This window comes from Hyperoodon ampullatus (assembly GCF_949752795.1).
Source record: "Hyperoodon ampullatus genome assembly, chromosome: 17".
NCBI classification, from domain to species: Eukaryota; Metazoa; Chordata; class Mammalia; order Artiodactyla; family Ziphiidae; genus Hyperoodon; species Hyperoodon ampullatus.
The window spans coordinates 28460789-28486981 of NC_136930.1; the positions used below are offsets into that span (position 1 = coordinate 28460789).

At 39.9% G+C, this 26193-nt stretch overlaps 2 protein-coding genes across 2 annotated transcripts in view; one reads left to right on the forward strand and one right to left on the reverse strand.

The window, feature by feature from the left end:
• The window catches only part of RMDN1 (regulator of microtubule dynamics 1), a gene marked incomplete at its 5' end in the record, with an annotated part of 36875 nt that extends 33798 nt beyond the window's left edge, over nucleotides 1–3077 (reverse strand). Inside the window, one exon of the mRNA XM_079722755.1 lies at nucleotides 2949–3077. Coding sequence (XP_079578881.1) covers nucleotides 2949–3077 — 129 coding nt within the window. The remainder of the gene's footprint in view (nucleotides 1–2948) is intronic.
• Nucleotides 3078–3989: 912 nt separating this feature from the next.
• Nucleotides 3990–26193, forward strand: part of CPNE3 (copine 3) — a gene marked incomplete at its 3' end in the record, with an annotated part of 46456 nt that continues 24252 nt past the window's right edge. Inside the window, exons 1-6 of the mRNA XM_079722257.1 lie at nucleotides 3990–4006; nucleotides 8855–9149; nucleotides 21873–22012; nucleotides 22285–22464; nucleotides 23883–23957; nucleotides 25193–25264. Of these exons, the coding sequence (XP_079578383.1) occupies nucleotides 21881–22012; nucleotides 22285–22464; nucleotides 23883–23957; nucleotides 25193–25264 (459 nt within the window). The 5' untranslated portion in view covers nucleotides 3990–4006; nucleotides 8855–9149; nucleotides 21873–21880. The remainder of the gene's footprint in view (nucleotides 4007–8854; nucleotides 9150–21872; nucleotides 22013–22284; nucleotides 22465–23882; nucleotides 23958–25192; nucleotides 25265–26193) is intronic.

Consider the following 26193-nt stretch of genomic DNA (forward strand, 5'->3'; position numbering starts at 1 on the left):
CTGGAAAAAAAAGAAATCTTGCCATTTGCAACAACACAGACCTTGAGGGCATTAGGCTAAGTGAAATAAATGAGAGAGAAAAAGACAAATACAGTATGATCTAACTTATATGTGGAATCTAAAAAAAAAATCCAAACTCATATACAAGAGCTTGGTGGTTGCCAGAGGCAAGGGAAGAGGGGCTGGGGGTATGTGGAAGAGGTAGGTGAAATGGGTGAAGGTGGACAAACTTCCGGTTATAAAATAAATACATCTTGAGGATATAATGTACAGCACGGTGACTATAATTAATAATACTGTATTGTATATGTGAAAGTTGCTGAGAGAATAAATCTTAAAAGTTCTCATCACCAGAAAAAAAATTGTAACTATGTGTGGAGATTGATATTAACTAGCCTTATTGTGGTGGATCATTTCACAATATATACAAATACTGAATCATGATGTTGTACACCTGAAACTAATACATGTCAATTATCTCTCAATTTAAAAATAAATAAAATAAAATGGCCCTCAATGAGCCCTGCTTTCTGATATTCACTCCCTTGTGCAATCCTCTCCCCTTAAATGTAGACTGAACTTACTGACTCCCTTGTAAGAAACAGAATATGCAGAAGTGAAAAGATGTTACTTCTAAGATTAGGTTATAAAAAGACTGTGGCTTCCATCTTTGATACTCACTCTCTCATGTGTTCCTTCTGACTGCATGCCTGCCATGGGGGAATCTAGCTGCTGTGTCTTGAGGCAGCCCTGAGAAGAAGCCCTCCTGGTGAGTAACAAAGCCCTGCCTACAGGCACATGATGAGCTTGGAAGCAGAACTTTCCCTTTACCCTCAAGTTGAGCCTTCACACGAGCCCTTAGCAACTGAACAGGCTGATTCAACCTTATGAGAGATCTTCAGCTAGAGGCACCCAGATAAACCTCATGTGGATTCCTAATCAACAGAAACCATGAGATAATAAACGTTTGTTGCTTTAAGACATTATGCTTCGTGATAATTTGTTATCAAGAATAGATAACTAATAAACTGGTACTTGCCTAACTTTTCAGCCTTGGTTTATTTCAGTTTACTCTTCCACTCCAGGCTTCAGTCATACTTTCAGTTCCTCAAAAATGCCACCTTTTCTTACCTCAAAGCCTCATGCTACTCTCTCTACAGGCATATTCTTTTGTCCTCATTTTCCCTTTATCAAGTCTTTATATCACATCTCTAACTGCTTACACACTTCCCCTTTTCCCTTTAAGATGAGATTAGGTGTAATTTTGCTTCCCTTTTCCTAACACTTAGCATTCATTACATTTACTCAATAACTACCTTTCCTTCTGTCAGATCAGTGAGAAAAGGGTTGTTTCTCACGTTCATTATACCCCCAGAGCTTAGAATAGTCTTGCTCATAGTAAGCACTCAGTACAAATTCGCTGAAAAATAAACGTTCAGAGATGAGTGTTTTGTAGTGTAGATTACAAATTGAAAAAGACAGAAAAATTAAGTCTGAGCTACTCAAAAGTAGCCCCCAATCTCTGCAAACCCCTGGGAAATAAATACCTCAAACTCAACTTACTGACCTCAAGCAGGGAGGAAGGTCTAGGAAAAAGAAAAACTGAAATGATAAGGCTATGAAAACACATGAAAAATTGGAAATCTGGTAATAATAAATAGTTCCACCTCCCTAAAAATTCAATATACTTAGAGGGAGGAAAGAATTTTCATTATTGCCTTTGGCTTAGAGCAGAGTTTTATTACCTACAAATCTCTCTAGTATCTCGTGATTGTGATTTTTTTCTGTCCTTTTCTATCTTGCTTCTCTAGTTTTCAGTTTTTTAGCACAATGGCCATATGCAGGCTCATGTGCTCTGTAGATACTCGGAGTATCTGGAGATACATCTTTCTAGCTGTGTGACTTGGATACATTATTTAACCTTATTTCAGTTTCCTCTTCTAAAAAAATGGATAAAATAACAGTTCTTATTTCATAGGGTGCATGGAAACATTTCAGTACACAATTAAATCAGGTAATGCTTAACACAATGCCTGGTTATAGTAAACCTTCAATAAATGTTATTATTATCTAATAATAGTGGATCATTCCACTAAAATGAAATTTTTAACTCACCAAAGCTCTAATTTGGAAACTTGAGGCTAGTTTCATACTTAGTACTCCTCCCATCCCTCTGCTCATATCATCTAACATCAAGCCATCTGACTATAAGCTCTTACTGTCTTTCAACCCTCCCCCACCCCACAACTCTGAACACATAGCAGGCAGTCAAAAATGTATATTTAACATAGTTTAAAATAATGAAGCACCTAGTTCAAATGATATATATCCAATGCACACCCTCACCCTTCAATCCCCTTTCAGAGATAAACCTAGGCCAATCAGTCTAACAGAAATGCGAAAATTGGGATGACAATCTAACATCCCAACATCCTTCCTTAACGTTATGTAGACGAAACAAGAAACTCAAAAATAATTTTTAAACCTAAATAGTGCATAAATCTCTGGTTCTGAGCCGTAGGAATTTTCAAAATCACACCGTAAACTTCTCAAAGTCCTGTAGACTGACAGCCTCAGGTGCTATTACCGTATCTGGCCGTCACCGAAAGTTAAAATTATCTCACAGAGGTCAAGGTCTTTCTCCCCTACAGTTCTCCCTACAGGAAAGACAGGCTTGAGGCAGATTCTCCGGAGTGATGGGAGGGGCTGGGGGGGACTCACTCCTCCTCCTCCGACCCCAGTTTTCAGAGAGGAACTGGGCTTGCGAAAGGGAGAGGAACTGTCCGTCGCGGTCACCGGGAGAGCTCCAGGCACACCAGGCCCCGAACTCGTTCCTCAGTTCACCACATACCCTAAGGTGACGCGGGACCGCCGAGCCTGAAGAAGGAAGGGGCCGCCGGAGCCCAGCCGGTAGGGGAAGAAAGCGGGAGCCAGGACGGCGAGGGTACCTCAGCGCCGCGGAGTCGCCAAAGAACGCACTGCTCCCGGCTGCCAGCAGCACCCGTCGGGAGCCGAGGTCCCGGGGCAGCGCTACGTCCCAAAGGAAGGGAGCGCCAGAGTCGCAAGACTTGCGCCATGATCCGCAGCTCGCACGCCTGACCCCTCACCCCTTCGGCTACTACGAAGCGGGGCGGAGCGAAAGGCGGCCCAGCCTCTCCCCAGAGAGCAGCGTCGGCCGGCTTCCGGCCCCGCTCCTCTTCCTCTCCGCAGCTTCCGGTCCACGGTTTCTGGGGGCGGGAAATACCTCGATTGGGTGGGACTTAGTGGCCTTGCTGCGCCTGCGCCGAGTGGACTGGGGCAGGGAGATAGCGCCCTTCGGGCTGCTGGCTTTTGGCCGTCTTGGGTGTCTGTTTTGGCTTTGGCTAAAGGATAGATCACCAGAACAGACCTGAAAGCGCTGAAATAGACCCAAGAATTTCCGTATGCAAGTAAATAATGATTTGTTATTTATAATTCTCTGCTGCCTTCAAAGGTGGGGAGAATCCTGGTACTGGAGGGTCCTTTTAGGAAATAAACGCTTGTTAGAATTAAACTGTTCTACATAAAGAAGGGAATGGAAGAGATTGAGAGTCTGGAGGGGGAGTTTCTCGGGGAGAAGAGAGAAGCCAGAGACGGGCAAAGAATGACCAGCCCACAGTGATCCAACCAGAAAGCCTAGGGAGAGGAGGCCTCTTGACAGAAGGTTGATGGCGTTGTATGCTTTGGGATGTGTCGTATAAAAACCCCTGGCTTCCCCTCAGAATATTCAGTAAGGTCGGTATTGCTTTTTCACTGGACTGGAATTCTTTTGGAGGGGATGAAGAGGTTTTGAATCCTACTTCAGAGTTGATGTGGGAGAAAACACAAGCTGCAAACCTACTATATGGATTATATGAAATTTTTTTATGGGCAATAAGGGAAGATAGTTTTTTAAAAAATTAGGTTACATTTATGTAGTACTTTCAATACTATGTAGTGAATCGACAAACACTTTTATTTCATTTGATCTTCGCAACGACCATGTCAAGTAAGTGGTATCCCAAGTTAATAAACAAGTGAACTATAGCTCAAAGAGATTTATTAACCAAGGTTACGTAGCTGTTAGGTATTGGTAGAAGACTAGAATCCATGTCTTCTTACAATAAGTCCAAAGCTGCTTCTATTGATTGCTCCTTCCACCACTTCCCGTTAAATCAACCATATTTCTTTAGGATTACATCAGTGATATCCCTATTTTCTTTGTTTTTAACATATATTTTAAAAGATATATAGATATTCTTCCAAACTTTCTTTTTTAACATATTTCTACTGGTAGTTTTCTCAGTATTGCTAAATAATATGTTTATACCACTGAATGCCATCATAATCCCGAGAGTGAGTTTCTGATATTTCAGCCAGAGTAAAATTTTAATTAAAATTTTCATTTTGAAAAAAAATTTAGATCATTAGGAAAGTTGCAGGAAATCCCACATATTCTTCACCTAGATTCATCCATTTTTAACATATTGCCACATTTTCTTTATCTTTCTTTACATATACTACATATACTATGCATATTCTATTCCTATTATTATTTTCTGTTGTTGAACCTTTTTAGAATAGATTACACTTATCATGACTCTTCATACCCAGAAACAAAGACGTTCTCTTATTTAGTCCCAGTACAGTTACCAAATTCAGGGAATTGAAATTGATAGAATACTATTATTTAATATACAAGTTTTGCTTATTGTCCCAATGCTGTCCTTTATAACAACCATTTTTTCCCCAACTCGTATCAAATCCTGATTATGTGTTGCATTTAATTGTCCTGTTTCTTTAGTCTCTTTAAGTCTGTAGTATTTCTCTCTTGGCTCCAGGCACAGTATCTTTTCTTGCCTCCCATGAGCCTCAGACTTCCCTATGTGATATTCTTTCTTTCAAGATTCCTTCCCATTTCACTACCTTAGCACTCTCCCCTTTCCCCTACCCCACTCCACTATTCCTGACCTAGCTAATTCCTATTCATCTTTCAGCTCTCAGTCCAAATGTTACTTCCTCAGAGAAATTTTTCTTGATTCCCCTTAATATATTTTCATTTTCTTTATAGCTCTAAACACATTTTATAATTTCATTTTTATATTTGTGATTATTTGTCAATCGAGTATATTTTAGAGGTAGAGTTGATAAGAATTAGTAATGTGTGCCTTCACTGTACTATAAACTCAATGTCATGTCTCCTTTTGCCTATAACAGGGCCTGGCACAATTTCTTCATTCGCTAATGAAATATATTTGCTTATCTATAATACGCCTGGTATTCTTCTAGATGTGAATTCCTAGTGGAGCATATATTCCAGTTGGGGAAAGATAGTAAGCAAGGTAAATGATATAATAAATCATAAAAGATATAATAAATGATGATAAATGCTGAAAAAGGAAGATAAAGCAGAAAGGGGCATAGAGTGTATTTCTGCGTAGGCATTACAGTTTTAAATAGGGTGGTGGCCACAGAAGAACTCACTGAGGGGGAAGAGGGAATGAGCCATGAAAATATCTGGGGGCAGAGCATATCATGCCAAGTGAAATGAAAGTGCAAAGGCATGAATTGGGAAGGCAAGTGGCATTTTCTCTGAACATAAGTCCGCTCTAGGTTGAGTGAGCAAGAAGGAGACTCTTAAGGTCTTGAGTGACCTTAAGAGATAAGGTCAGAGAGGAGATGGGGACCAAGTAATGTAGGACCTTGTAGGCAATTGTAAGGACTTTGGCTTTTTTTCTTTGTATGATCATGTGGGACACAGTCTAATTTACATTTTAATTAGATCCTTATGACTGTTTTGAAAATAGACTGAAGGGGAGCAGGAAGGGAAGCAGTTACTGGGTATTACAGAAATGTAGAAAGAAATAGAGGTGACTCAGACTAGGCTGGAAAATAGGATTAGTCAGAATCCAGGTGTATTTTGAAGGTAGAGTTGACAGGATTAGGCAACACACTGGACCAGTTGGGGTGGGGTATGAGAGAGGCAAAGATGCCTCCAAGTGTTTTGGCCCAAACAACTGGAAGAAGCTTTGCCATTACTTGAGATAAAGAGGACTGTGGGAGATACGGATTTGGGAAGGAAGATCAGGAGGGTTTACGTGTACATTGAAATTTGAAATGATTATTAGGCATCTGTGGTAGCCAGCCTTCAAGATGGTCCCCAGTGGTTCTTACCTCCTGGATTTACTCCTCTGTGGGATTCCCTCTCACATTAGATATAGGCTTGTCTATTTGACCAGTAGAATACTGCAAATGTGATGGTATATGACTTCTGAGGCTAAATCATAAAACTCATGAAGCTTCTCCCTTGATCTCTCAGATTGGGGAAGCCAGAGGCCATGCCATTAGGGTACTCAAGCAGCTCTAGTAAGAGGTACACATTGGAGAGGGAACCGAGGTCTCCCACCAACAAAGAGCACTACTGTTAACGTGCGAGTAAGCCACCTTGGAAGTAGATCCTCCAGCCCCATAAGATGACTGCAACTCTGCATAATACCTGATTGCAACTCTTGTGAGAGATGATAAGCCAGAACCCAGCTAAGCCACTCTGAAATTCCTGAAACAAAGAAGCTGTATATAATAAATGACTACTTAGTTGTAAGTCCCTAAGTTTGGTATAATCTGTTATGGAACAGTAGATAACTAATACAACTCACAAGTAGGGAGTTGGAATCTAGAGTTTCAGGATTTGGAAATTTGGGAGCCTTTAGAATATAGATGGATTTCAAAGCTGTAAGGCTAGATGAGGTAACTAAAGGTGTGGATGAAGATAGAAAAAAGAAAAGTCAAGAACTAAACCCTGGGGTACTCCAGTGTAAGAACTGGGAATATGAGGATCAAAAAGCAAAGGAGATAAAAAGGAACAACCAGTGAGGTAGAAGAACGCCAAGAGACTATTTTGTCAATATCTCATTCATTTTAGCGTCCCTTTAAATCTCCACCAGGTGTTAAGTCCCATGCCTATTTGTTCTTTGTTTCTAGAACCTTGTTATGCCTGATACATAGTATGCATTCAGTATGTGTTGAATAAATGGGCGAATGAATAAGTACAAAAGTAGAATGGAATTTAGACTATAGTTTGAGGAAAATGAATAAGTACATTGAATAGCTATGACACTGTCTATTTAATTGAGAGATTGCTTATTGGGTACTAAAAGTACAAAACCATTTCATTGTCTCTACTCCCTATTTTAGTGGAGACAAAGGTGGTGATGAAAATTGGGTATTGATACTGTGTATTCTGGAAATTTTGAAACTTGTAACTAAATTAGTGGTACCCGAGGACCGTCACTTTAATGTAAAAACAGAATCAAAAATAAAACAAAAAGATTGTTTTTACCAACCTTTAGTAAAAACAAAATAAAACACTTCTCTTTCCTCCCTACTATGTTCCAAGCACAAAGGCCTTGTTTCTGTTCCTGCAGTTATGCTAAGTCTATTCCTGCCTTTGTCCCTGCTCCCATTCCTCTGCCTTCAGATCTTTGTACGACTGGGTCTTTCTTATTTTTCAGTTTTCACATAAAATATCACCACCTTTGAGAGGCCTTCCCTGTCTGAAAATGTTCTTATTATCCCCAAGTCCCTTTCTATCACATTACCCTGTATTACTTTCCTCATAGCACTGTGAACAATAATCAATATCAAGGTTGCAATGAACAAAGAGCTTTATTTGGGGGTCTTAGTAATTGCAATTTGGGAGATACAGACTTGAGTAAAACCTGAAGAGTGTTTCTGGAAAAAGAAAGAGACAGGGGCTTATAAAGGCAGATACTACGAGGTGGTTAAAGTTGTCCGGCAAGAATTATGGTTGATTCTGATGCAGAAAAGAAGATACTTGTTCTTAATGGATAGGCTATCACAAGGGTCTAATAAGTATCTTGAGTTTCATGAACATTGGGCGGACGTTCTGGATGCGCCTATTAAGATTCCACCTGAGCTGAGATGTGCGTAAGTCACACTTCCTCAGTGGGCTCCTGGCTCCATTTTAGAAAGCTCTTTTAGCAATACTGACTCCATTTTGATTTTCCTTTCACAGTACTTATGGCTATCTGAAATCATTTTGCTTCTTTTTAATAACTTATTATTTGTTCTCCCTCTAGGGTAGTAGCTTCTGTCTGTCACTATTTTATCACAAGTCTCTATAGAACAATGTTTGGCACATAACAGGCACCCAGGAGGTGTTGAATAAAGGAATGAATCTTCACTTGCACTGATACAATTATTTAAAAGTGTTTACTTTGCATTTTTTTGGATTAAAAGAAAAGTTTGGCTTAGAAAAGTCTATATTTCTTCTTTGGTTCATTTTTCCATTTCTTCTGTAATTAAAAAAGTTATCTTTTGCCCATTTTTCTATTTTTAAAGGCAATTATACTTAAGATACTAACCCTTTTTTTTGAATGTCAGGTTTGTGGCAAATATTTTTTCCCATGTGTTTGCTATTGATTTTGTCCCTGTTGTTTTGGACAGAAATTCAAACTTCAAGCAGTCAGATGGAGCAATATTTTCCGTAGTAGTTTAATCTCAAGCAGCATCAAGTCGCAGTCAAGTGGGGCGCTTAGAGGTTACTCTGAACCTGTGACTTTGGGCAAATAGGCCAATTACGTAGCTATCAAATCTCCAGTTACTCAGTCGTATTTTTCTCACTTGCGAAATGGGAATAATGGCACTAATCCGTTACAAACTCGTGAGGATTAAATGAAATTAAGAATATCAAATGACTGCGATAGTTGCACATTGTAAGCGCTCTAAATAAGAATGGTTAGTAGTTAGCATTTCACTACTTTCATGCTGAAGCTGATTCTTTCCTGGTTCAGCTTGTGGTATAAATTTTCTCAAATATAACTTCTTTTATTTTCAGGAATTTATTTTGGTGCACCAAATAACTTACTTAAACGCCTTAAGTCAACTTGGAGTTTTCGGTAAGCAAGCGATCTACGTAGCCCTGAAGCATCAACCCACAGGAACAGATCAGAGTCTACGAGCTCTGGGCAGGCAGTGGCCGGGGTGGGCGGAGCCGCCCTCAGCCCTGCCCCGCCCCGCCCCTCAGCCGGATCCGCCCCAGGTTTCCGTGAATCCCAGGCGGCCGGGAGGTTCTGCGGTGTGTGCCTGTCTAGTCTCTACCTTGGAGCGACTTCTACACCTTAGACGGAGAAGTGAGTGCGGACTTCTTTCTGTTTCGGCCCCGGAGTGGCGGGGCACCCGCAACCCACCGGTCCTCTGGGGGAGAAGAAGAGTCCGGGTCGGGAGAATCGGGCCCGCAGGATCCGCGCGACTCGGCCCGCCCTGCCCTCGCGCTGGAAGTGCATCCTGGGCTACGCGCGGCCAGGGATAGGCCTGGGCGCGCGGGGCCTCTGGATCCGCTGGACGCGAGGTCGGCGGCCTGCCGAGACCCAGGGTTGCCCCGCGCCTCCCGGTGTAGCCAGAGTTCCGGGCTCAGCTCCGGGCCGCGAGGCGCCTCTTGGACCTGGTGCTCGTGCACCTGGGCGGGCGGTGCTCGGGATCCTCCAGGCGGGGAGTCAGGCCTGCGGCCCAGGGAAGGGTGACACGCCCAGAAATTGCCGCAGCTCCTAGCCGGGAGAGGTACTGGGTCACGCGCCCCGCTCTTCGCTTAGCGAATACCCAGAGGAATGGGGTGGGCCTCAGAGTAGGCGATGGTTCCAGGGGAAGCTGCTAGGTAGGTGGGGTGGGCAAAGGTGATTCTTGATTTTGGTGTAAAGCAGGAGGTTGCGAGATGGCGTATCCTAGCGGCTCCAGTTCAGGCTCCAGCTTCGAATTTCTTCTGTTTGGGGCTCACTGCAACCAGGGGCGTGGAGGAAGTGCGGTTACATTAGTTGTGCAGTGCCGGAACCCCTGGGAGACCGAGCAAGCCTACCACTGACGTTGTGCTTGATGATGATCCGCAATTTTTGCTTATCCTTGGTGTTATCTTTTCGTGGCTGCCTCTATAACTGATAATCAAATAGAAGGAAGGGCGGGATTGAACGCAGTGAGTATTGATTACAGTATCCCACAAGCCCTGCCCGACAACTTTTATGTGTTAGCTCGTTTAGTGCTCACAACCGCCAACTTAAGTGGTATTGCTATTCCATTTCATACTCGAGGAAACTCAGATTGAATAATTTACCAAACTGCACAAATGGTAAGTGGTAGCATTAGAGTTGAAATTCAGATCTGTATGATTTCTGAGCGCAGGCTTTATGGCTTAATGTAAAGAACATTATTGCTCTTTGGGATAAGATGGATACCTAGGTATGAGATCTATACGTTGAGATTTGTTAGCTGTATGACCTTGGGCAGGTTACTTAATCTTTTAGGGCCTGTTTCTGCATCTGTAAAATGGAGATAAAATACCTCCTATGTCATAGGGTTGTTATAAAGATTAAATAAGATCATTTTTGGACTACACTTAGCAAAGTGTCAGGCACATAGTGTGGTAAGCTATATATAGCTACATATATCCTGCTGTTGTCATGAATTGAGGACAGCAAACTCCAGCTCTGAGTGCTGCCAGCTAGAGCCAAACACAGTTTGTGTGGGCCTAGAGCATAGGTAGAGGGAAGCAGAAAAGGATAAGAAAAGAATGGAGAACTGAGAACAGATGACATGTATGATGGCAATTATAGGCACATCAATAGATTAATCTGTGGTACCCAGGGCCACTCTTTTGCCTTTATGAGAATTTTTTAAAAGGCAGTTCCTTTTAGCTGATGAATTGGAGAAATGCATCCCACTCTGGGCTGAAAACATTCTGAGAGGTAGGTGTCTGGGACTGGACCATGCTGAGGCTCTCTGCCTCTGAGGGGGAGCCGCATTTCAGCACTGCACAGCATTCAGCACAGTGCCTGGCAGAACCCCACAGTCAAGTGTGCAGTTCTCTTTCAGGATTTCTTCTCTCAGATTGAGCCCCTAAGAAAGGAGAAGGACAGGAGATTTCAGGACGGGGGAAACAAAATGGTTTTTTGCCTTTTTAGGGTTGCTTAATGACTGAACGCCTCTCCTAATTTTACCTATAGCTGTGAACAGTTTATAGACAATGGTCTTCATTTCCACATAAATTTAAGGCAACCTAAATATTACGTATGTTTATAAACTCTTTACAGTGGTATCACTCTTGCCCTGAATATTGTAGCCTGGGTTCAGATACCGAATTCATACTGTACCCTAACTCCTGTCAATTTTTGGTATAGCTTTAGGCATAGTGTTGCTTGCCCTCCTTCTTTCTTGGCAATTGCTGTGCTTTTTTCCTACTATTAGAGTTTTCTTTTCTCTTTCTTTTTCAAAACTTTCTTTAGCCAGTGATTTATTGTGCTAGAAAGTATGCCTGTCAGCAAAACCAAGAGAGTTAGTGTAGGATGTGAAATATGATTAAATAACATTTGACCTTCAAGGATTTGTGACTAGCCACCACTGCTCATCAAAAGCATGATCTTTTAGGTGGATCTTTTAGCGAGGATAAATACTACTTTCATTGGTGGCACTCAACAAGTTTGAAGAGTCCAAACTTGGCCATTCCTTTAATGTGCCCATTATTACCTACAGGCCAGCTTCCTTCCCACCAATATTTTCCCTTCATGTTCTTACTTACCTTATAAGGATTGCTAATCGGGTTAAAGTCCAAACAATTAGGTAGAATACTTGGTAGAAGATTTATTAAAAGACTGACTAAAGGAGGTTTAAATTAGCACCTAAAAGTAAAGTATCATAGATTTTATTTGACTACATTATTTAAGTTTCTAATATGATGATCGAAGGCAGACATTATGTGTACGTTTTTATTTATTTATTTATTTATTCAATTGAAGTATTACAATATGATGAAGTGCTACTAAATTGAAGTACTACAATACTATGTTAGTTCTAGGTGCAACAGTGATTTGATATTTTTATACTTTACAGAATGATCACCACTCTACTTTTTGATAAGATTATGATAACTACATTTAAGCCAGCTATGCTGGTTTAAATGTATTTGAGGAAGCTGTGGGGGGAGGGTATTGGGATTCTTTTGGAGAGACTGTTTATTCTTTCAATATATAACAGCGTATGAGTATGCAATCATAATTTTTAAAAAGACATTAAAATAGTCAATGTAATAGTCAAATTTACCAATATAAATTAGATGGATAGCATACTAACACTGTTTCTCCATGAAAAAATGTGACATACTACCTACTGATCTTGGCAAATAATTTTGAAATGTCCTCTTACCAAGTGGATGTATTATGTCTGGTTCCTGTGAAAATTACCAAAGCAGCAGTGTGGTTGCAATATGCATTGTCATCAGGCTACTTCAGTACTCTGAGCATTTAGTTTACCATGCCTCTAGACCCTAAGGTGATAGTAGATGTTAAAATAGATATCTGCAACTGAAAGGAGAAATTTGTCTGCTCCCTCTCCCCCCTTTCTTGGTATTTGGCTTACTTTATAAAAATACACAACTTAAATACATATGACACTCTCTATATTAGACAAACAACTGTTAGATTTAATATTTTCAGTTATTTCAACTGAAAGCAAATATGTAAATTACATCTTAAGAGCAAAGGGTTTCTTTAGAGATCCTGCGTTCCCGGTCCACGGGAAGAACACCCCTTGAGCGATCCATGCAGGAAGCTCACCCAAACCTCCAACTTTCCAACAGGTCATTTCACCAGCAGGGCCTTTATCTCATGGCTTCATAATGCACTGCTTGTTAGACACAATCTAACTTATCCACACCCCAAGTTTAAGCTTTTGTCTTCCCTAGAAACAATTAATGGAAAAACCAATGTACAATCTGCTTAGGGGTCAGAATTTTTTAAAAAGAAGGGAAAATTTTAAAAAGTATTTTTCAATGGTGTTGTCAAAATAAGTTGATAAAATACTAAAATGACACTCCACCTTCAATACTTCTTGCTCCCCTTCTGAGCTTTGTTTTTCTCTTTAGCCCTTACCATCACCTATAATACTATATATCTCCCTACAGTGTAACCACATGAGGGCAGGGATATTTGTCTGTTTTGTTCATTGTTGACTCCTCATCCCTTAGAACAGTGTCTGACACACAGGCATTCTGTGAGTATTTGTTGAATGAGTGTTGAGTGAATGAATAGTACTATTAAACTGTTCACGATTGGGAAATATAAGGCGATTTGCCAGAAAGTTAAAAACAGCTGGAATGTGTATGCTAAGCAACCATAAAATGAATATTCTTGAAATCAGGAAATGTGTAAACATCTCAACAGTTCTTTCTCAACATACAAACTTTTAAACCTTGAGGACAAACCAAGCTTTTAAACTCTGTAATTGTTGCAGTTTTAAGTGGAAAGAATTTTCATGTCATTTTTCACCATGAACTAGAGAGGAGCATGTAGTGTTAAGATGGGAAATGCCTGTCTTGCCCAATTAGATAGTACATGTGCCCAACTGAGAAGAGGAGGAAGGGAGCCAAGTTTTCGAAAGCATTCTTTCAGAGTTGGGCATAGTTGGATAATAAGGGTGGGTGAAACGTTCTGATTTCTGGTCCAACATCTGGGAGATTGCAGAAGGTGGGAAGTTCTTAAAATGCCCTGAGGGGAATGAGAACCCCAAGGGAATTCAATCTCAGCAGGTTGCTGTGCCTTAATATAATGTCTAACTGCCTGCTGCACAGCTGGCCAGCAGCTTTACTGAGTCTTTATTGTAACTTAACAAAATTTTCAGTTGAGCATCCTGGAATTTTCTCCTAGGGGATGCAGCTCTGATTTTTATCAAGGCAGTTTTTGGTAAAAGATGATTCACTTAAGTAGGTAAGTTATGTACTGTGTAGCTAACTTTGCCAAGATGCATGTTTCATAAGGTGAGGCAATACTGAGATGTTGTCACTGCTTCTAACTTTTATTAACACATCACTCACTGCACCTATGATGAACTGTTCATTTGATACGCTTGCAAATATAATCAGTTACATTTCTAAAATGTATATACAGGGGGGCTCCCCTGGTGGCACAGTGGTTGAGGGTCCGCCTGCCGATGCAGGGGACACGGGTTCGTGCACCGGTCCGGGAAGATCCCACATGCCATGCCGCGGAGAGGCTGGGCCCGTGAGCCATGGCCGCTGAGCCTGTGCGTCCGGAGCCTGCGCGTCCGGAGCCTGTGCTCCGCAGCGGAAGAGGCCACAACAGTAAGAGGCCTGCGTACCGCAAAAAAAAAAAAAAAAAAAAAAAAAAAAGTATATACAGCAGCCAGGGGATTAGTAAAGCAGTATAACCTGAAACACATGTTAAGTAAATTCTGTAGCCTGCTGTGAAGCATAGAACAGGTGAGATTTCATAGAGAAATCAAGGAAGGGCCTTAGTTGATTGCTCACTTTGTAGCAATGAGGACAAGGTAGAACGGCACTTACTCCTTGTGTTCAAGGAAAGAAAAGAGTGATCAAGTGTCAACACTTTCATATTAACTCCTGCTGTCTCCAGTTCTGCATGTTCAGGTATCAGCAATAGATCTACTTAGATTTTGTTCAGTATAACTGAAGAATCTGGAAATTCATTAAAAAAACACATGGTGGCCAAAAGCTGATTCCCTTTGCTGCCATGATATGAACTGAGAGTTTCATAATGTGAAATTCCATGGATGGTAGTAAAATTTACTTCTGTACTATGCTGCATGTACCTAATAGACTGGGCCCTCTGTTTTGTTTGTTGATATGCATTATTTTTTTCTAGTCATCTTGGGTTGGGGGATTGAATAACAATTTCAAGCACATTTCCTTCAGTGGGAGAGTAACTGAATAAATATTTTTTTCAGATACAACTTTTTCAATAGTGGGAGATAGAGGCTGAGTTTGGAAAACTTTATCCTTTTCCTTTTATTTCTCTTCTTGGTTACTATAAACTTTCTCCTCCCTCCTTTTAAAAAGTTTTTTTTTTTCCTACTCCTTTACTACCAGTTCCTAAACAAGTGTCATGTTCACTGTAATTAAATTAGGGTCATAGAACACTAACTGGAAGCAGCCTTACAGGTTAAAGTGATTGACTCACTTTTAGATTTAATGATTGAAAAACCCCGAGGCCTAGAGAAGCTGCAGCACTTACCCACCTATGGTGTGACTGACACAGAACTGCAGTCCAGTTTTTCTGACTCCTGAGCCAGTGACCTCTTGTGGTCCCTTTTGCACATTGAAAAGAAAGCGTGCTCCTTTCTCTGTTTTTTGTGCTTCTGTACTTGACCTAATTCCCTATCCCCATCTCTAGTATCCCATGGTAGGGATTAAGTAACAATGTAGGCATCACTGTCTTCTGAATACTGGTCAAACGTAGTGTAATTTTCTTTATTGTAAGTTTTTCGGTATCAGAGTCTTGGATATTAAGTGTGGTGTATTCCTGAGAATTAGTTTTGCTTCCTTAAGATGGTCCAGCAGTGCGCTCAGAGAACACTGAGATCCAGTGACCCCCATGTAGATCTGCTTGTATGGAGACTCTAGCACAGGGCAAATACTTTCTTAGCCTTAAGTAATTTACAATCTAACGGGCTCTCTTGAAGAGGAACTGCTATGATGTAAATATAAACCATTCGGCTCTTATTCTGGTTACATTTGTTTAAGAAAGATAGTGATATGGGCTTCCCTGGTGGCGCAGTGGTTGAGAGTCCGCCTGCCGATGCAGGGGACACGGGTTCGTGCCCCGGTCCGGGAAGATCCCACATGCCGTGGAGCGGCTGGGCCCGTGAGCCATGGCCGCTGAACCTGCGCATCCGGAGCCTGTGCTCCGCAACGGGAGAGGCCACAGCAGTGAGAGGCCTGCGTACTGCAAAAAAAAAAAAAAAAAAAGAAAGAAAGGTAGTGATAGTTATGGTATAAATATTAATCTTGTAATTTTTAAGATCCTATTCATTAAGTTGTATCAGGCTGAATATTACATTTGATATACTAACTAAAAAGTCATAAAGAAATTAATTAGAGAATATTGCTGTTGTATTAAGTAATGATTAATTAGAGGCTTTAGTGCCCTCAGGGCATTCTGGCATGAGGGGGAAAAAAACCTGGGTTCTTGCCCTGGCCTTGCCGTTTATTAGCTTGTTTATGTTGGGTAACTAATTTAACCTTTTTGGAGAAATTCATTTTTTTAATAGACACTATGCATTGTTTTGAAAATTAACAATGTGCTGAAAATTATGAACATATTTTGAGGCAATCCAGATATTTTCATGCTTAGTATTATAGTTATAGCTACGATGTATTGACCTCTTACCATATAGTAGTACTCCTTAGCCTGGCCAATTCTCTAGGGTTTTTTGGTAAAGCACAGAATATAATATATTATTTGGAAGCACTTTGAAAATTGCAAAAAGCAAACCCCCAAATTATCCAGATGTATGGAATTAACTATCTTTCCTTTCCCTCTTTCCTCCCTTTCTCCGTTCCCACACTCTCTACCTTTAAGTTTAAGGGGAAAAAAAATCCAGTAGCAAGTGACAATATGAATGCAAATTCATTTGTAATGGAACATAGTTTTAATCCTTGGTTTCTGAGGATTAAAAACCTCGGAGGGGCTTCCCTGGTGGCGCAGTGGTTGAGAGTCCGCCTGCCGATGCAGGGGACACGGGTTCGTGCCCCGGTCCGGGAAGATCCCACATGCTGCGGAGCGGCTGGGCCCGTGAGCCTTGGCCGCTGAGCCTGCGCGTCCGGAGCCTGTGCTCCGCAACGAGAGAGGCCACAGCAGTGAGAGGCCAGCGTACCGCAAAAACAACAACAACAACAACAACAAAAAAAAACCTCTGAGGCCTTTTGTTGCTCTCCGTCTGCACCACACAGTTTTATACGTCTATGTATACAGAGATAGCTAGGTATTTATTTCGCCTTTTTTTTGTTTTTTTTGTTTTTGCATCCCTCCACCCTCTGTATTTACAATGCATAGAAGATATTGAGTGTTGAGCGATTGGATCACCTGGTACACTTATAATGAGCACTAAGGTCTTCTATTGTCGTATCATGCCCCTCACCCCCATCCTTAGCATAGTAATGGGTATACAGTAACCTCTTAATATATACACCTGTTGGTTTGACTTGGGACTTACAAATAGTGTAGCAGCTCTTGGATTTACTGACATATTACCCTTTTCCCACTTTTTTTAGGAGGGGGATACCTATTACTGTTGTGAGCCGCACAATTTGAGAAACACTGTAGGCATGTACTGCTGATGTTACTGGGCCACATTCCAGCTGCCCCAGGGTGACCCCAGCTCTCTTTCAGTGGAGGTCATGCAGGACATACTATGGATAGCAACTAGTGAGTCATGGTATTAGAACCAGAAGAAACCTTTGAGCACAGTTTAATATTGCCAAACTTCTCATTTTGTAGCTAAAGACTGATATTTACTAAAGGCATTGGTGGATGGGCACCAACTTTTCCCTCCCAATTGTTTTAGGGCAAATAATGAGTCATTATCACTGGTCACTGGTCCCATATATATTTGTCACTGGTCACTGGTCCCATATTATATATATTTTAATATAATAAAAATTATCCTGTGCTGGATAATTACTTAGAAAGGAAATGAAAAGAAAATCTTCATAAATGTTGCTGTTAAGAACATTTCAGACCCAAGTGTTTATGTAATTTCTTCCATTTGCCATTCAGCCATAATGGGTTTCTAGATAAAAACGATGCTGCCCTAAGAGTCATTTTCAGGGGGGGATTGCTGCTAATAGAGGAAATTTTTGTCCCAGCTACAATGCAGTAATGTAACTGTCAGCAATTTACTAAATAATCAGGTGTGCCTGGCATGTTATTTTTGTAGCTCTTGTATGAGCATGTTTAAGGAAAAAAAATAATGCTCTTCTGATGTGTTGTGTCTCTTTGCTATGAGACTGACATTACACATAGGTATTATCTTCATTCTCTTTTCCGCATCCTTGGAAATTTGAGGGCTTTCTGGCTGCTAGTAGTGAATTCTTTACAAGTTGTTTTGTGGGAGCCTTAGAGGTCCTTGCTCATTCTAAGTCCCCGCAAGGTACTGCATTATCCATGCAGCTTATGAGACTCTAAACTACCTTATGCAAAAGAAAAAAAATTACACAGTTAACATTTATTCCATAGATTCTGTGTTAAATATGAAAAGCAGGGTGCCTGGCACATGTCAGATGTGCGAGTTCACTTGCAGTGTCTTTATTTTTACTGATGAGGAAATCTAGGTTCTGAAAGTAACCTATACGAGGTCACACAGCTAGCGCCAGATGCAGGATTCGACCCAGGTATGTATTGCTCTAAATTTGATATTGTTCTGTACTGTAGTAATCTGTTACTATTAATGCAGCAGTAATTCAAACAAGGGACTTGGTGCGGGTTGGAATAATTGGGAAACATGGAATGGAATAATAAAAAAAATATGAAACATGGGATAGATAGGAGAGGATCAGACCCTGGAGGCAGGTAGTCTTAAAATAAAAATTATAATAATAATAATAATGATAAAACAACTTTTACCATGTTCTAGGCACTGTTTAAATGTATTAATTCATTTAGTCCTTACAAAAGCCCTATGAACAGTTATTATTTTCATTTTGTAGATGAGGAAACGGAGAGGTTAAGGCTCTTGCCTAAGGTCACATGTTAAGCCAGATGAGAACTCAGCGGTCTGATTCCAGAGCCTATGAAATGAGGCAATGAAGAGGAAGGGGCCAATCAAGGGAGGATGCTTCAGGGCTGAAAACAGTAGATGTAAAATAGGGTAAAAGTAATTGTGCATAGGGACAGGGGTGAAGGATATAGGTTTGGGAGTACCTTATGCCAAGTGGATGGCTGAAGCCTTGAGAGGGGTCAGGTCAAAGAAATAAAGGTAGCCACAGGTCAGGAGGTGACAGAGCCTAAAGGGATGCTCACAGTTTCTTGGATGGGAGGGGAAGAGGTACTAGTCAAAGGCACAGAAGAGGAGAATTAGGCATGCACAATCTAAAGGAAGAAGAGATTGAAGATAAGGCCCCAGTGTCAATATGCCAGAGACTTCATGGATGTGCATAGCTTCAAAGTCCCTGGACCATTGTCAATGTGCTTTTGAGTTTTGAGGTATCTCCCCTTTCCTACTAGATTCTTCTTGCTTCTTATTATGTTTTTAGCACTTTTTCTTTTTTCATAAATCAAAGTGAGAAAGAATGGTAATTGTATTCACACTATTTTTGCAAATGCCTCTAGTATATATTTCAGAAAATAAATAACTAATCTTCTGAATTAAATTGGTGTGAAGACATTCTAATTTTGGTAAGTTCTGTATTTTGCGTATTACTGGATGAAGAGACTTTCTTCATATGTTGGAGTATTCTAAATTCCAAGATAAAATTAGAAGTGGTTTGACACAAGTGATATTTTATTTTATTTTGTTTTATTTTGAATTTTATTTATTTTTTTATACAGCAGGTTCTTATTAGTTATCCATTTTATACACATCAGTGTATACATGTCAATCCCAATCGCCCAATTCAGCACACCACCACCACCACCACCCACCCCCCGCCGCTTTCCCCCCTTGGTGTCCATATGTTTGTTCTCTACATCTGTGTCTCAATTTCTGCTCTGCAAACCGGTTCATCTGTACCATTTTTCTAGGTTCCACATATATGCGTTAGTATACGATATTTGTTTTTCTCTTTCTGACTTACTTCACTCTGTATGACAGTCTCTAGATTCATCCACGTCTCTACAAATGACCCAATTTCGTTCCTTTTTATGGCTGAGTAATATTCCATTGTATATATGTACTGCATCTTCTTTATCCATTTGTCTGTCGAATTTATTTTATTTACTTTTATTTTATTTATTTTATTTTAAAATAAACCATTTCATCCTGTTATCCCCAGTTTGAGAACTTGCGGTAGTACCTTATTACGCACCTACTGAGTCCTTCAACCTGGCTCTCAGGACACTCTATACTTGCCCCGCTTTCTGTCTTGCTTGGCTTTCCCTGACACAGATGCTCGCTTCTCTTGTCTTGTTGTTTCCTGTCCCTGTACTGTTTCCCTCTTCACCTGTTTAAATGAGATTTCAAAGCCCTGGCAGTGTCAGTCTCACCTGCACTCTTAATACTGTTAATTCTCCTCTGTCTGCTTTATTGATTTCTCCTTGACCTTAGTATCTTACGTACAGGTTGTCAGTACTGTGTATTTTACCACTTAATAATTTTGATGCATGTAAAGTGGCCAAAAAAAAAAAATCTGACTTCATAGTAAAAGGCCGTAGTAGTTTTAGTCTTACTACAACATCCCTACATAGGGAATTTAGGAAGCAAATTGGGAATTTGTGAAGTTTGTTGCTTATTAGGGAATAATTCTCTTCTCAGGTGAAGGGACATATATATATCATGGCTTTTAAAAGGAATTTTTAGCTACTAAGACTACAAAACCTACCTTATTATTCTGTTTAATTTAGGAATCTTAAATGCTAGTATTGCATTTTTTGACACACATTGAGGATTGCTGCTGTTTTTAGAGTCTAACAGCGTATTTAGTTTCTATAAGATATGAGTTGTTTTTTGACACTGCCAAAGAGCTCTTCTAATCGTGATCCTTATTATTTCAGAACTGATCACACATTTTGTACAGCACAGAAATCCTGTTTGAATCTAACAAGATGATGAGTAGATTTGTTCCTGTAGTCCCAGAATGTCAGCTAAATCTCAGAGTGGAAGACAAGGGCACTAACTACTCCACATTCTAAGGATGTTGCCAGCAGCTCTAGGGGAGGAAGTACCTTTCTGCCTCCAGAACCTGCAACTCCACTTTGCTTTAGACAGCTGGCTAAGTGGACTTCCAGCTGGGGCATGTAATGCCTGCCTCCTCTTCTTGGTGACACCTGCAGGCCCTTTCTTTCCCTGGGTTTAGGAAGGAAAGTAGCTCACCCTCAACACTGCATCATCTCTCAGGGCCAGCCCCCAGCTAATCCGCCCTCTCCCCAGTCCTCTTCATATAATGATTGGAGGTTGGGGCAAGGAGGGCTGGGTGAAAGTTAGGCTAACTCTGGTGTTTCTTAGCAAGTCTTGAAGAAAAATGAGCCATGCCTATTTGCTGGATGCTCTCTGTAGAATAGTGGGTTTGTCAACCTTGTCTGCACATGGAAATCATCCAAGGAGCCGATGCCCAGGTTGCACCCTAAACCAGTTAGATTACATCTCTTTGTGTGGGACACCAGCATCAGTGGCTTTGAAAGCTCCCCAGGTGATTCCAAAAGCAACAAAGCTTGAGAACCACTGCTGTAAAATGTGCGGGGATGGGGTGAGGAGAGGAGGGGTGTTTGGGGTCTTTTATTCCCCAGCCTTGGGTCTTAGCCAAAATTTCCTTGAAAATGGCAAATATCTTACTCAGTATCTTGTCAGATAAAGATAAAATTAAGGTTGAGGTTTAATCTGTTTTGTTTTGTAGCAGAAGGCTATGTTTAAAAGAAGGATCAAGAGTATACTTGGAGTTTTTCTGAATGGTAAAATTTGTAGTGATGAAAAGATTAATATGTCTTTTTTGCCATCTTCAAAGCTTCATTTTATTGTCACACAGTAAATGAGTTTTATCCCAGCAAGAGAACCTGACTGAAGCAATATCACTGGCATGGGCTAATAAGACGTCTGAATTGCCTGGAAGCACATATAACAAAGTCTTATTCTAGCAAGTTCACTCTGTTATCCTATTCTGACAATTTGTCTTAAGAATTCAGATACTTCATTAGGAATGCATGTTCCTCTTTTTTTTTTTTTTGGCCATGCCACACAGCTTGCAGGACCTTAGTTCCCTGACCAGGGACCGAACCCAGGCCCTGGCAGTGAAAGTGCCGGGTCCTAACTGTCCTAACCGCTGGACTGCTAGGGAATTCCCAAGGAATGCATGTGCTTCTTAAAGGCATCATTTCACTGGCTTTCTCATTTCTTTGTTTTTCTTACAGCTCAAGAGATGGCTGCCCAGTGTGTCACAAAGGTGGAGCTGAATATTTCCTGTGACAATCTTCTGGATAAAGATGTAGGGTCAAAGTCAGACCCTTTATGTGTGTTATTTTTGAATACGAGTGGTCAACAGTGGTATGAGGTAATGTTAAATACTTGTAGGCGAAAAGCAATCTGTATTGCTCTTTTGATAATATGAAGAGTTTATTAAAAACGTTAAAAATAATAAAACCATCTCATCTGTTATTGCAGTTTTTTGGTCAAGTTTGTCCTTGATTGTGAAATTTTTCATACACATATAGACACTTCCTTTAGCTACCATACCTGTATTTAGTTACATGTAGTATGTAAAGATATTAAACACATGCACCTTTGATCTGAAGAAACTTTTTTATTTTGGGGGAGTGAATATAGGTTGAGCGCACAGAAAGGATTAAGAATTGCTTGAATCCCAAATTTTCCAAGACATTTATTATTGATTACTACTTTGAAGTGGTTCAGAAATTGAAATTTGGGATTTATGACATTGACAACAAAACCATCGAGCTGAGTGATGACGACTTCTTAGGAGAATGTGAATGTACCCTTGGACAAGTGAGTATATATAATATAAATGTTTTGTCTAAATTTGAACCAAAGAATTGGGTGTTTCTGATAGGTGCTCATTAGTTTAATTGCTAAAGTTGAAAAACGCTGTAATCACTTTAAAGACTGAGTTCACATATTAGTATGTTTGGCTTGAACATTATAGAATTTATCTTATTTTTCATGAGGGTAGGGACCATGTGTGTATGGGTGTTTCATTCAACATTTCAATAAATAATGCCATTGCTCTAACTGCTTGTCTGCAGTTTGCAGATTTCAATACAGTATTGTTTTTATGTTTAAATCATAAATGCTGTCAAAGTAACAGCTTCTCCGATGTTCTAATAGCATGACTGGTGCCCCTTGAGCCCCCCAACCCCCCCACCCCACCCCCACCCCCACCCCCACCCCCCGGCCCCAGCACCATCCCTTTACATGGCTTGCTCCTCCTCTAACCTTAGGTGTGGACCTTACTCCCCCTAGCAAGCCTTCTCTGACGCCCTAGAGTAGTTTGGATCACCTCCGTGTGCTCGCTTGGTCCTCTCTACCACTTCTACCTTGACACTCACCATATTTTATTGTAGTTGCTTAATTGTCTGTCTCTAGGATATGACAGGTTGGGTCAGAGCAGGGGTGTGTCTGTGGGTTCACCATTGTGCTTCTAGCTCAGTTTGACTTGTAAGGAGAGATCATGACCATTTATGATAGAACAGGGAAGGCTTCAGGAGGGAGGAGTCATTTTTTTTCAGTGATATCTATTTCTAAGATTTGTCTTTTATGAATTTATTTTTTAGTGTTGAATTTTTTGGAGATCATGTTATTTCCTATGTCTCAAGGACAACATGGAGCTGATCAGTTTTCTCAAACTTTGATAAATAGTATCAAAGAGAAAATTAAAGAAGTATTTATTGTTTGGAAAAAAATCACAGTGTATCTAAAATTATAATAAATTTGAGAAATATATCTATTTGAGAGTACCTAGGTCTACTGTATTACTTTAATCAAAATGATATCTTGTGGGGATTATATACTGAAGTTATGTGTCAGCTGAAAAATTGAATCCCATGTATTGAGTATTCTAAGACCCACCTTTCACCTACAGGGGCTTCATTTCAGCTCAGTGATTTGTATATGTGATGAGAATCTGGCCTCTTTTTTCATTACAAGAAAGGATTTACCTTTGAAGTAGTTGATAAAGAAACTAGTGGGTGGGGAGATTTTATCTATCAGGATTGGCTCCTTGGAAATCATTTGCAGTGGGTGTAGATGTGTTTTATAATCTCTAAGTCTTTAAGGAATGGACTTAATGTTTCCATTTCTAATGACTTTAAGGGAACTTTATATTCAACCCTTTTTGAAACCATTCAGTCTAAACATTCACATGTTGAAGTGAAATAGCTCTTTCTATCACTTTCCAATTTTAACAGATTGTTTCCAGTAAGAAACTAACTCGACCGCTGGTGCTTAAAAATGGCAGACCTGCAGGGAAAGGAAGCATTACGGTAACGATAAGATATTTGTCTTTTTTCCTCTGAAGATTTAGCATAATAGGACATGCTAAAACTGTATATGTCAGACAAATATTCCACAGCCATGCTTTATCATTTGATCCCGAATGTTGCCTTGCCTTAAAGTGATCACAACTGGAAACTGTTGTGCCAAAAAGAAAGAAAAATGCAGTGTGGGAATCCCTTCTTTGAGTTTTTTAAGTTGCCTATAGAGTCAGGCACATCTTGGTAACGCTTGCCTCTTCCCAATGGAAGCATAAATTCCCAAGTGAGAAAGAAATTACTTAATAATCTGAATGGATCAATTTGGCTCTCAACAAAGCAAACATGGCAGAGACTTTCCGTAATGGTTTTGATTCCAGAATGATCTCGTATTATGACATGGCCATTGAACTTCTTAACTCTTAACCATGTTTCTTTTGTGCTTGCACTTTGCTGTCCAAATTTTCCATTGCTGATTACTGGACCTGGGCAAATGAATATATGCATTATCTTGTTTCAGATTTCAAATTATATAATGCCATGCTTTTACATATTTTATCTTCTAGAGTTTCTGTCCAGGTAATCACTGCCTGAAGAGATAGTTGTTTTACTTTAGCTCTGCCTGAGAAGGCTGGCTCTCTGAGAAAACCGTGTTTGAAGATTATTACGATTATCAGACACATTTCTCTGAGCAGCTGTTTTGCCCTAGTTTAGATTCCTGAGGCATGAGAATGTTCAGTCTTTTGAGGGTGTTGACTTCTGTGTGTGGGACAGAGATCATTATCAGTAGTTAGCTTTATTGCTTTTGGGGTCGTGATAGCCTGGAACTTATTTTTAAGTAGAATAAGTCTTTCAGTTACCTTGGATGAAAATATTGATCCTATATTTGAATTTATAGTGTGTGATTTACTCATGCTTCTCAATGTTTGGAGAGCTCTCACTAGTGTTGTGCAATCTTCCAGGGCTTTGATTTTTCACTGGAAGAGGGAAGATCCAGTTTGGGCAACAACATTAAAAAGGAAATTGCATAATGCAGACTAGGCATATTTTGGGAAAATATTTATTTCACATGCATAAAAGAAATAGTGATAAATCTTTCTTAATGGTACCATTTTGTTATTAAACCTTTTAGAATTCACATATTAGTATAGACTTTATATACCATTAGATAACAGAATAATTCAGTACTTCCTGAGTATATCAAAATCCCCAAAACATTTTCTTTCACTTACCTTGTCTACTCATAGGTTTCAGCTGAAGAAATAAAGGATAACAGAGTTGTCTTGTTTGAAATGGAAGCAAGAAAACTTGATAATAAGGTAGGTAGGTGATGCAGATTTCAACAAGGGTATCATGTTTTGCCTCACATTGATTTCTTTTTGAGAAAATAATAATGGAATTAATACTATGAACTCTGTCATCTAAGCATCACTTTGAGTGTTAGTTACTTCCAAATTCTGCTTTCTGTTTGTGTGTGTTTAAGCAGAAGCCATTTCTCTTTACCTCTTTCCTCTAGATGTAATCAAAGTGTTTGTATAGCTTAAAAGGAGAATTAATACAATCATTAATATTACTGTAAGAGGCATTTGAGAGTATATTTGGACTACTTAAGGAAAAAAGTGAAAATTCCATGCTTTATTAATTAGATTTTCCTCTGTGTTCAAAATTCAATTTTTTTTTGAAGAATGAGTACCAGTACATAAGAACACAACAGTTTAGTTTATAGCATGGATTGGAATAATTCTTTAAGTGATTTTTGTATGTAATCCTGTAATCCAATCAATAGTCTTCATCATTTTCATATACCTTACAATTCAGTGTGCAAATATCTTAGACTAGTAGCCAGTATCTTTTTTTTTTTTTTGGACAAGTTTAAACATATACAAAAATAGAAAAGTATTTTTTAAAAATCCCATGTTCCCACCACCTATCTTTAACAGTTTTAACTCATGACCAATTTTGTCTCATCCCTACCCCTATCTACTTTCTCTCCTCTCAGACGTCACATCATTTCATCCATATATGTTTTGGTGTATCTCTAAGGACTTTTTAAATAATATAATTGGTTAATATGTCTCTTAAATTTTTTTTAATCTATAAATTCTCCCCTTCCTTTTATTTCTTCCCTTCCTCCCTCTCTTCCTTTCTTATTCCCTCTCTCTCTCCCCCTCCCTCCTATCCATCCATCCATCCATGGAATTTATTCAATAAACTGACTCCTTTGTCCTATAGAAGTTTCCACACACTG